At 50.3% G+C, this 12,630-nt stretch overlaps 1 protein-coding gene across 1 annotated transcript in view; it reads right to left on the bottom strand.

Annotated features, from left to right (window-relative positions):
- LOC121275769 (flap endonuclease 1-like) overlaps window positions 1–12,630 on the bottom strand; it is an 86,848-nt gene that overhangs the window by 28,323 nt on the left and 45,895 nt on the right. The window contains exons 8-10 of the mRNA XM_041183376.1: window positions 8,973–9,027; window positions 4,080–4,177; window positions 2,717–2,853 (exon numbers count right to left, since the gene is read on the bottom strand). Coding sequence (XP_041039310.1) covers window positions 2,717–2,853; window positions 4,080–4,177; window positions 8,973–9,027 — 290 coding nt within the window. The remainder of the gene's footprint in view (window positions 1–2,716; window positions 2,854–4,079; window positions 4,178–8,972; window positions 9,028–12,630) is intronic.

The raw sequence follows: 12,630 nt of genomic DNA on the forward strand, positions 1-12,630 counted from the left end.
ATCTCACTCTACACTGTCCCCATCAAACACTCCCAGGACAGGTACAGCACGGGGTTAGATACAGAGTAAATCTCACTCTACACTGTCCCCATCAAACACTCCCAGGACAGGTACAGCACAGGGTTAGATACAGAGTAAAGCTACCTCTACACTGTCCCCATCAAACACTCCCAGGACAGGTACAGCACGGGGTTAGATACAGAGTAAAGCTCCCTCTACACTGTCCCCATCAAACACTCCCAGGACAGATACAGCACGGGGTTAGATACAGAGTAAATCTCCCTCTACACTGTCCCCATCAAACACTCCCAGGACAGGTACAGCACGGGGTTAGATACAGAGTAAAACTTCCTCTACACTGTCCCCATCAAACACTCCCAGGACAGGTACAGCACGGGGTTAGATACAGAGTAAATCTCACTCTACACTGTCCCCATCAAACACTCCCAGGACAGATACAGCACGGGGTTAGATACAGAGTAAATCTCCCTCTACACTGTCCCCATCAAACACTCCCAGGACAGGTACAGCACGGGGTTAGATACAGAGTAAATCTCCCTCTACACTGTCCCCATCAAACACTCCCAGGACAGGTACAGCACGGGGTTAGATACAGAGTAAATCTCCCTCTACACTGTCCCCATCAAACACTCCCAGGACAGGTACAGCACGGGGTTAGATACAGAGTAAAGCACCCTCTACACTGTCCCCATCAAACACTCCCAGGACAGGTACAGCACGGGGTTAGATACAGAGTAAATCTCCCTCTACACTGTCCCCATCAAACACTCCCAGGACAGGTACAGCATGGGGTTAGATACAGAGTAAAGCTCTCTCTACACTGTCCCCATCAAACACTCCCAGGACAGGTACAGCATGGGGTTAGATACAGAGTAAAGCTCTCTCTACACTGTCCCCATCAAACACTCCCAGGACAGGTACAGCATGGGGTTAGATACAGAGTAAAGCTCTCTCTACACTGTCCCCATCAAACACTCCCAGGACAGGTACAGCACGGGGTTAGATACAGAGTAAAGCTCTCTCTACACTGTCCCCATCAAACACTCCCAGGACAGGTACAGCATGGGGTTAGATACAGAGTAAAGCTCTCTCTACACTGTCCCCATCAAACACTCCCAGGACAGGTACAGCATGGGGTTAGATACAGAGTAAAGCTCTCTCTACACTGTCCCCATCAAACACTCCCAGGACAGGTACAGCACAGGGTTAGATACAGAGTAAAGCTCCCTCTACACTGTCCCCATCAAACACTCCCAGGACAGGTACAGCACGGGGTTAGATACAGAGTAAATCTCCCTCTACACTGTCCCCATCAAACACTCCCAGGACAGGTACAGCACGGGGTTAGATACAGAGTAAAGCTCCCTCTACACTGTCCCCATCAAACACTCCCAGGACAGGTACAGCACGGGGTTAGATACAGAGTAAAACTCCCTCTACACGTTCCCATCAAACACTCCCAGGACAGGTACAGCAAGGGGTTAGATACAGAGTAAATCTCCCTCTACACTGTCCCCATCAAACACTCCCAGGACAGGTACAGGGTTAGATACAGAGTAAAGCACCCTCTACACTGTCCCCATCAAACACTCCCAGGACAGGTACAGCACGGGGTTAGATACAGAGTAAATCTCCCTCTATACTGTCCCCATCAAACACTCCCAGGACAGGTACAGCACGGGGTTAGATACAGAGTAAATCTCCCTCTACACTGTCCCCATCAAACACTCCCAGGACAGGTACAGCACGGTGTTAGATACAGAGTAAATCTCCCTCTACACTGTCCCCATCAAACACTCCCAGGACAGGTACAGCATAGGGTTAGATACAGAGTAAATCTCCCTCTACACTGTCCCCATCAAACACTCCCAGGACAGGTACAGCACGGGGTTAGATACAGAGTAAAGCTCCCTCTACACTGTCCCCATCAAACACTCCCAGGACAGGTACAGCACGGGGTTAGATACAGAGTAAAGCTCCCTCTACACTGTCCCCATCAAACACTCCCAGGACAGATACAGGACGGGGTTAGATACAGAGTAAAACTCCCTCTATACTGTCCCAGCACTCACTAATAGTTAATGATTCTGGTTGTGTTGTTGCCCTGTTACTGGTCTAACGGTCAGAGATCGTGAACTCAAACCCATTGAACTTTAAATAAATCTGGAATATAAAGCTAGTCTCAGTAACAGTGACCATGAAACTATCATCGATTGTTGTAAAAACCCATCTGGGTCACTAATGCCCTTTAGGGAAGGAAATCTGCCGTCCTTACCTGGTCTGGCCTACACGTGAGTCCAGACCCACAGCAACGTGGTTGACTCTTAACTGCCCCCTGAAATGGCCGAGCCAGACACTCAGCTGTGTTGAATCCAGAGATTCAGTAAGAAGGCTGCTCTTGGGCAGGTAGAGATGGGCATTATATCCCATCCTTACCAGCAATGCCACATTCCAAGAAATGATGTAGAGCAACATAGGGAATATAATATACAAATCCCTCTGGACCTCTGCCCCATCCGGGTATCCCACACCTGGGACTCCCTCCCTCCGGACTCTACCCCCAGAGGTCTTCCTGCTCCTCGCCCCTCTCGGTCTCTCCCCTGGGAGGGGGTGCCTGATTCCCGCTGCCCCGCAGGGTGACAGGCTGTGGGACCTCTCGCCCTCCCTGTGATCCGGCAGCCGACGTGAAACTCACGCATCTTTCTTGGCGCTGACGTTCCGGACGAGTCTGGTACACCCAAAGGGAAGAGCGTCCATATCCTCAGTGGCAGTGCAGTGAACTTTCCCAGCCTTCACCAGTGCCGCACACGTAGCTTCTGCCTCACTCGGAGCCTGTCAGCGGCAAAGCAGGAAATCACCGCAAGTCTGGTGTAACCACGGCTTGTTCAACAAAAAGACTGCAACCTCTGACCCCTCACCTCCGACCCTGCCCCCTCCCCTCCGAACCTGCCCCCTCACCTCTGACCCTGCCCCCTCACCTCTGACCCTGCCCCCTCACCTCCGACCCTGTCCCCTAATCTCTGACCCTATACCCTCACTCCCTACTGCATCCCTTCCCCCTCCGAACCTGCCCCCTCAACCCCGACCCTGTCCCCTAATCTCTGACCCTGCCCCCTCACCTCTGACCCTGCCCCGTAATCTCTGACCCTGCCCCGTAATCTCTGACCCTGCCCCGTAATCTCTGACCCTGCTCCCTAATCTCTGACCCTGTCCCCTAATCTCTGACTCTGTATTCTTACCTCTAACCCTCTCCCCTCAACCCCAATCCTGTCCCCTCAACCCCGACCCTGAACCCTAATCTCTGACCCTGTCCACTAATCTCTGACTCTGACCCCTCACCTTCAAACCCATTCCCTCACCTCTGACTCTCTCCCCTCAACCCTGACCCTGCTCCCTCACCTCTGACCCCATCCCCTCACATCTGACCCCATCCGCTTGGGTTCAGGGTGGGTGTACCTACACCGCAGGGACTGTAGTGGGTCAAGAAGGCAGCTCACTGCCACATTCTCAAGGGCAACGAGAGATGGGCAATAAATGCTGGGCCCAGCCAGCGAATCCCACATCCTGTGATAAAATTAAGACTGTCCGCAACTTTTGGTGTCTCGCTCACCTTTTTATAGGAACAGGAGTGAGGCCATTCAGCCCCTCGACTGTGCCACCATTCAGTTAGATTATCACTGATCTGTACCTTAACTCTGTTTACTGTCTTTGCTCCATATCCTGTAATCCCATTACCCAACAACAATCTATACACTGCAGTATTGAAAGCACTAACTGTCGACAATCTTTTTGGGGGCGAGAGTTCCAGGTTTCCACTCCCCTGTGTGTGAGGAAGTGCTTCCTGACATCACCCCCCCACCAAACGGCCCGGTTCCAATTTTGAAGACTCTGCACCCCCCCTTGTTCTGGACTCTCCCCACCATCCCATTTCAGAGGAAATAGTTTCTCTCTCTATAAACCCGGTCCAACGCATTTCACGTATTAAACAGCTCAATGAAGCTCTAGGGCGGTTTGGCCTGTTTCAGTGGTGTACAACCCGTGTAGCTCGATGGACTTACCTCAATATAAGGGACCCCTAGGAGGGTGAGCAGGCGTTGACAGTCGCTCCTGCCATTCCTTGGTACATATACCGGTCTGCAGTCAGCTGGAGAGGGGGCTAAAGGAGAGAGAAATTAAAACAGTTTACAAGTAGGGGAAACGGACATGCCCCGTCTATCTTGGCGCCAGTAGCGGTGACCCCAGAGTCCAGCTTCCTTCAGCCTCCTGGAAAATTTCTGAAAACATCTCCTCTGTCTTCAGCTGTTTCTGAAAATTTAATTCACAAGCTCCGTCGGCGTTAACTCACCAGGTTACTTATCCCAAGTTAGAGGGGGAGGTGCTGGTTACGGTTAACCTCTCACTCCCTCTGCTCGCTGTCCGACACTGGCTCTCATTCAGAAAAGCTGCAAACTTAAAAATTCTCATCCTTGTTTTCAAAATCCTTCCATAGCATCACCCCCTCCCTATCCCGGCCATCTCCTCCAGCCCCCCTGCGACCCTCCAAGGTCTCCACACTCCCCTAATTCCAGCCTTTTGAGCATTTCCCGATTCCCATCACTCCACCGTTGGCAGCTCCCGGGATCCCAGTCTCTGGAATTCCCTCCCTATCTCTCTCCGCCTCTCTCTCTCTCTCTCTCTCTCTCTCCTCCTTTAAGATGCTCCTCGAAACCTCCCTTTAAAAGCGAGCTTTTGCTTAGCTGCTCTAAGGTAACTCAGTTCGAGAATCACTGCAGAGAGCTGCTTGGGGCAGATTTTCACCGAGTTCAACCCGCTTTAGAAACAGAAGCTGTTGTTGCACTCCCGCTGCACTTTGTCAGAACTGGGGTTTGGCCGGGATGTTTTCCCAATGTTACGGGGCTCAGTTGGAGCTGGAATGTGGTCAGTGTTTGGGAGAGGTCAGCAGGACGGTCAGATAAATGTGATGGTGGATGGGGGATGGGGGGGAGGTGCTCAACCCGCTCTCCATCACAGGCTCGGAGAGAGGGGTCAGTGAGCAGGACGATTGGCAAGCTGCTGGGTTCTCTGAGAATCAGTACATTTCGGGTGTAAGTTAGAGTCTCTGGGTGATGTGGGTCATTGTATAATCTGGATACTGATTGACCATTGTTGATTGGACGTTTGGTACCAGTGCAGTCACATTGCCAATCAGCATCATCCAATCAACGGTGGGTTTAATTTTTGCTCTGTTTGCACTGCTCACGGGACTGACCAGCCCCAAAGTGAACAACCAAAATGGGACTGACGCACGGAGAGGGGACTGACTGACCAACACAGGACTGGCTGACTGACTGACACGCGACTGACTGACCACAAAGTGACCAACTGAAATGGGACTGACCAACAGACACAGGACTGGCCGACTGACATGGGACTGACCGACAGAGAGGGGACTGACCGACATGGGACTGACCGACAGAGAGGGGACTGACTGACATGGGACTGACCGACAGAGAGGGGACTGACTGACATGGGACTGACCGACAGAGAGGGGACCAACTGACCGACTGACATGGGACTGACCGACAGAGAGGGGACTGACCGACAGAGAGGGGACCGACTGACCGACTGACATGGGACTGACCGACAGAGAGGGGACTGACCGACAGAGAGGGGACCGACTGACATGGGACTGACCAACAGAGAGGGGACTGACCGACATGGGACTGACCGACAGAGAGGGGACTGACCGACATGGGACTGACCGACAGAGAGGGGACCGACTGACCGACTGACATGGGACTGACCGACAGAGAGGGGACTGACCGACAGAGAGGGGACCGACTGACCGACTGACATGGGACTGACCGACAGAGAGGGGACTGACCGACCGACCGACATGGGACTGACCGACAGAGAGGGGACTGACCGACGTGGGACTGACCAACAAAGAGGGGACTGACCGACATGGGACTGACCGACAGAGAGGGGGCCAACTGACCGACTGACATGGGACTGACCGACAGAGAGGGGACTGACTGACCGACTGACATGGGACTGACCGACAGAGAGGGGACCGACTGACATGGGACTGACCAACAGAGAGGGGACTGACCGACATGGGACTGACCGACAGAGAGGGGACTGACCGACATGGGACTGACCGACAGAGAGGGGACCGACTGACCGACTGACATGGGACTGACCGACAGAGAGGGGACTGACTGACCGACTGACATGGGACTGACCGACAGAGAGGGGACTGACCGACAGAGAGGGGACCGACTGACCGACCGACATGGGACTGACCGACGTGGGACTGACCGACAGAGAGGGGACTGACCGACATGGGACTGACCGACAGAGAGGGGACTGACTGACCAACTGACATGAGACTGACTGACAGAGAGGGGACCGACTGACATGGGACTGACTGACAGAGAGGGGAACGACTGACCGACCGACATGGGACTGACCGACAGAGAGGGGACCGACTGACCGACACAGGACTGGCTGACTGACACGCGACTGACTGACCACAAAGTGACCAACTGAAATGGGACTGACCAACAGACACAGGACTGGCCGACTGACATGGGACTGACCGACAGAGAGGGGACTGACTGATCGACATGGGACTGATCCACGGAGAGGGGACTGACTGACCGACATGGGACTGACCCACGGAGAGGGGACTGACTGACATGGGACTGACCGACCGACATGGGACTGACCCACGGAGAGGGGACTGACCAACATGGGACTGACCCACGGAGAGGGGACTGACTGACCGACATGAGACTGACCGACAGAGAGGGGACTGACCGACCGGCTTGGGACTGACTGACCGACATGGGACTGACCGACAGAGAGGGGACTGACCGACCGACATGGGACTGACCGACAAAGAGGGGACTGACTGACCGACATGGGACTGACCGACAGAGAGGGGACTGACCGACTGACATGGGGCTGACCGACAAAGAGGGGACTGACTGACCGACATGGGACTGACCGATCGACATGGGACTGACCGACGGACACGGGACTGACCAACGGAGAAGGGACTGACCCAACGATGGAACTGACCGGCCGACATGGGACTGAACCAAGTGATGGGACTGACCAGCCGACATGGGACTGACCGACAGAGAGGGGACTGACCGGCTGATATGGAACTGACCAAAGCGATGGGACTGACCGGCCGACATGGGACTGACCGACAGAGAGGGGACTGACCGGCCGACATGGGACTGACCGACAGAGAGGGGACTGACCGGCCGATATGGGACTGACCCGAGCGATGGGACTGACCGGCCGACATGGCTGTCGGACATTAGACTGCCCAACGGCTAAATTGAGGATGAGGCAGAGGGTGGACAGACTGTGAAAAGAGGGTGATATCTTCAGGCTGACATTTTGAAGGATAGTGGACAGGTGCTGGTTGCCTGGCTTTAGCTAGAATCATTCTCTGTGTTCAACCTGCTCAACTATTATCTACTAAATTATAGTTCCTAAGCCAACTTTCTCACAGCCAACTGGCCTTAGGGCCAGTCTGTGGGAGGTCTCACCATCTCCATGTCACTGCAATCGGAGTGCGATTGTCCAGGGTAAACTATCCCTCCCCCCGGGCTCCTAGCCTCTGGCTTCATTTCAATTCCTTCCACATGATGCAGTGTTCCAGACTTCCTCAGTGTGAAAACACAACCAACTAAGAGTGTCCTTGTAATCACATGTGAAAATCCAGAGCAAAGCAGAGTTCAATAAAAATTCATCACAGGGATTGATACAGGGCTATGGGGGGAGAGTGGGACAGTGGGATTAGTTTGGGATTGATACACGGCTATGGGGAGAGAGTAGGACAGTGGGATTAGTTTGGGGATTGATACAGGGCTATGGGGAAAGAATGGGACAGTGGGATTAGTTTGGGGATTGATACAGGGCTATGGAGAGAGAGTGGGACAGTGGGATTAGTTTGGGATTGATACAGGTCTATGGGGAGAGGGTGGGACAGTTGGGTTGGTTTGGGGATTGATACAGGGCTATGGGGAGAGAGCGGGGCAGTGGGATTAGTTTGGGATTGATACTGGGCTATGGGGAGAGAGCAGGACAGTGAGATTAGTTTGGGATTGATACAGGGCTATGGGGAGAGAATGGGGCAGTGGGATTAGTTTGGGATTGATACTGGGCTATGGGGAGAGAGCAGGACAGTGAGATTAGTTTGGGATTGATACAGGGCTATGGGGAGAGAGCGGGGCAGTGGGATTAGTTTGGGATTGATACAGGGCTATGGGGAGAGAGTGGGACAGTGGGATTAGTTTGGGATTGATACAGGGCTAAGAGCAGAGAGCAGGGAGAGTGGGATTAGTTTGGGATTGAGACAGGGCTATGGGGAGAGAGTGGGACAGTGGGATTAGTTGGGGATTGATACAGGGCTATGGGGAGAGAGCAGGGCAGTGGGTTTAGTTTGGGATTGATACAGGGCTATGGGGAGATAGTGGGGCAGTGGGATTAGGTTGGGGATTGATACAGGGCCATGGGGAGAGAGTGGGACAGTGGGATTAATTTGGGGATTGATACAGGGCTATGGGGAGAGAGTGAGGCAGTGGGATTAGTTTGGGATTGATACAGGGCTATGGGGAGAGAGTGGGACAGTGGGATTAATTGGGGATTGATACAGAGCTATGGGGAGAGAGCGGGGCAGTGGGATTAGTTTGGGATTGATACTGGGCTATGGGGAGAGAGTGGGGCAGTGAGATTAGTTTGGGATTGATACTGGGCTATGGGGAGAGAGTGGGGCAGTGGGATTAGTTTGGGGATTGATACAGGGCTATGGGGAGTGAGTGGGGCAGTGGGATTAGTTTGGAATTGCTCTGCTAAACGGTCAGCACATGCAGAAGGGGCTGAATGTTCTGCTTTTGCTGTATAAACTACTCAATCTGTTATCCCATTCTTCAGTTTTATGTCACTCTCACCTCTGCTAGCTGTTGTGGTTAATCTTTGTGGCTTTGACTCCACTTGTTCATTTGCCTGTAAAAGAGATGAACATGTGGTCAGAGCGAGTCACCTTGTGCAGTCATTGGGGAGAGTGTAACAAGAAATCCCTGACAAATTCCTGTCCTTTTCTCTTGCTGTACCTCAATTTGCTTTGTTGAACTTGTTTCGATGACTGACCATACCCTTTGCTCCTGCACACTCTCTCTGGCACTGCCCTCTCATCAGTTCAACCCTCCTGGTGGCACATTCACTGCAATAGGCGTCAGCACTTGGAACAATTAACCCTTGCGCCCATTCCTCCTTTCCCTTAGGTAGGGGTTAACTATTTTCTTGAGCGTCTGTATATCGCTGTGATACAACAGAATGGCTTGCTTGGCCATTTCAGAGGCTGGGTAAGGGTCAACCGCGTTGCTGTGGGTCTGGAGTCACATGTAGACCAGACCAGGTAAGGATGGCAGATTTTCTTCCCTAAAGGACATTAGTGAACCAGATGGGTTTTTATGACAATCGACAATGGCTTCATGGTCGCCGTTACTGAGACTAGCTATAAATTTCCAGTTTTCTAAATTGAATTAACATTCTGAAAATAGTCACAGCAATTTTAGCTGGGGTATTCGTTAGTGCTGAGGGGGGAGGGTTTAAACTGGATTGGCAGGGGGATGGGAACCTGAGCAGGGGGTCACACGATAGGGAAACAAAGATAGGAATGAAAGACAGAGAAGTAGAAAGCAAAAGTGGAAGGCAGAGGAAACAAGGGCTGGCAGCCAGAAGGGCATAGGACAAGTCTAAAGGCACTGCCTCTGAATGCACAGAGCATTTGCAATAAGGTAGCTGAATTAATAGCACAAACGGATGTAAACGGGTAAAATATGATTGCGATTACGGAGACATGGCTGTAGGGTGACTAAGGCTGGGAAGTGAATATCCAAGGCTACTCGATACTTAGGACAGACAGGCACAAATGAAAAAGAGGTGGGGTGGTGTTGTTAGCTAAGGATGAAATCAGTGCAATAATGAGAGGGGATATTGGCTCAGAAAATCTATATGTAGAATCAGTCCGGGTGGAGCTAAGAGGCAACAAGGGGCAGAAAGCATTAGTGGGAGTTGTATATAAGCCTCCAAACAGCAGTGGTAAGATAGGGGATGGTATTAAACAGGAAATGAGAGATGCACATAACAAGGGTGTTACAGTGATCATGGGTGACTTTAATTTATATATAGACTGGGAAAACCAAATTAGCAATAATACTGTGGTGGATGAATTCCTGGAGCGTGTATGAGATGGTTTTTTTAAACCAGTACATCGAGAACCAACTAAGGAACAGGCTATCCTAGATTTGGTGTTGTGCAATGAGAAGGGGTTAATTAATAATCTTGTTGCGTGGGGTCCTTTAGGGAACAGTGACCATAACACGATAGAATTCTTCATTAGGACGGGAAAGTGAAGTAGTCCGATCCGAACCTAGGGTCCTAAATTTTAACAAAGGAAACTAGGAAGGTATGAGGTGTGAGCTGGCTAAGATAGATTGGGGAACTTCATTAAAAGGCATGATGGTGGATAGGCAATGGCTAATATTTAAGGAAGAACTGTATGCATTGAAACCGTTACACATTCCTTCCTGGCGCAAAAACACAACAGGAAAAGTGGCCCAACCATGGTTAACAAAATAAATTAAGGATAATATTAGATCCAAAGAACAGTCATATAAAGTTGTTAGAGAAAGTAGCAAGCCTGAGGATTGGGAGCAGTTTAGAATTCAGCAAAGGAGGACCAATGGATTGATTAAGAGGGGAAAAAGAGAGTATGAGAGTAAACTTGCAAGGAATATAAAAGCAGACTGTAAAAGCTTCTATAAGTATGTAAAAACAAGATTAGTGAAGACAAATGTAGGTCCCTTACAGTCCACAACAGGAGAATTTATAATAGAGAACAAGGAAATGGCAGAACAATTAAACAAATACTTTAGTTCTGTCTTCACAGAGGAAGACACAAATAACTTCCCAGAAATACTAGGGGACCAAGGGTCTAATGAGAAGGAGGAAGTGAAAGAAATTAGTATTACCAAAACAATAGTGCTGGAGAAATTAATGGGGCTGAAAGCTGATAAATCAGGGCCTGATAATCTACATCCCAGTGTACTAAAGGAGGTGGCCATGGAAATAGGGGATGTGTTGGTTGTCATCTTCCAAAATTCTGTAGAGTCTGGAACAGTCCCAGCAGACTGGAGGGTGTATGTAACCCGACTATTTAAAAAGGAGTGAGGGAGAAAACAGGCAATTAAAGAGCAGTTAACCTAACATTAGTAGTAGGAAAAGTGCTGGAGTCTATTATAAAGGGCATGATAACAGGAAACTTAGAAAATATCAATGGGATTAGACAAAGTCAACACCAAAACAAAAAATGCTGGAAAAACCCAGCAGGTCTGACAGCATCTGTGGAGAGAGAAAGAGTTAACGTTTCGAGTCCGTACAACTCTTCTTCAGTCATACAGACTCGAAATGTTAACTCTGTCTTTCTCTCTCCACAGATGCTGTCAGACCCGCTGAGTTTTTCCAGCATTTTTTGTTTTGGCTTCAGATTTCCAGCATCCACAGTATTTTGCCTTTATCTTTGACAAAGTCAACATGGATTTATGACAAACATACTGGAGTTTTTTTTGAGTACACAATTCTCCAGGTGTGGTCTCACCAAGGCCCTGTACAGCTGCAGTAAGACATCCTTGCTCCTGTACTCAAGTCCTCTCGCAATGAAGGCCAGCATACCATTTGCCTTCCTAACTGCTTGCTGCACCCGTATGCTTACTTTCAGTGATTGGTGTACAAGGATACCCAGGTCCCTTTGTACATCGACATTTCCCAATCTAGCACCATTTCAATAATACTCTGCCATTCTGTTTTTCCTACCAAAGTAGATAACTTCACACTTATCCATGTTATACTGCATCTGCAACTTGTCTCCTGACATCCTCCTCACCACTCACATTCCCACCTAGTTTCATGTTGTCAGCAAACTTGGAAATATTACATTTGGTTCCCTCATCCATATATTGTGAATAGCTGGGGCCCAAGCACCGATCCCCGCGGTACCCCACTAGTTACCACCTGCCATTCCGAAAAAGACCCATTTTTTCCTACTCTGTTTCATGTCTGCTAACCAATTCTCAATCCACGCCAATATATTACCCTCAATCTAGTAGAATAGATAAGGGAGAACCAATGGATGTGGTGTATTTAGATTTTCAGAAATCTTTTGATAAAGTTCCACATTAGAGGTTAGTGTGTAAAATTAAAGCCTATGGGATTGGGGCATTGGTGAGACCACGCCTGGAGAATTGTGTACAGTTTTTGGTCTCCTTACCTAAGAAAGGATATACTTGTCATAGAGGGAGTGCAATGAACCAGACTGAATCCTGGGATGGCAGGATTGTCATATGAGGAGAGATTGGGCCGACTAGGCCTGTATTCACTAGAGTTGAGGAGAATGAGAAGAGATCCCACTGAAACATATAAAATTCTGACAGGGATGGACAGACTGGATGCAGGGATGATATTTCCTCTGGCTGGGGGTGGTCTAGGGCAAGGGGGGGTCACAGTCTCAGGATACAGGGTAGACCATTTAGGACTGAGGTGATGCGA

The sequence above is a fragment of the Carcharodon carcharias genome, chromosome 3, assembly GCF_017639515.1.
Source record: "Carcharodon carcharias isolate sCarCar2 chromosome 3, sCarCar2.pri, whole genome shotgun sequence".
Lineage (NCBI taxonomy): Eukaryota > Metazoa > Chordata > Chondrichthyes > Lamniformes > Lamnidae > Carcharodon > Carcharodon carcharias.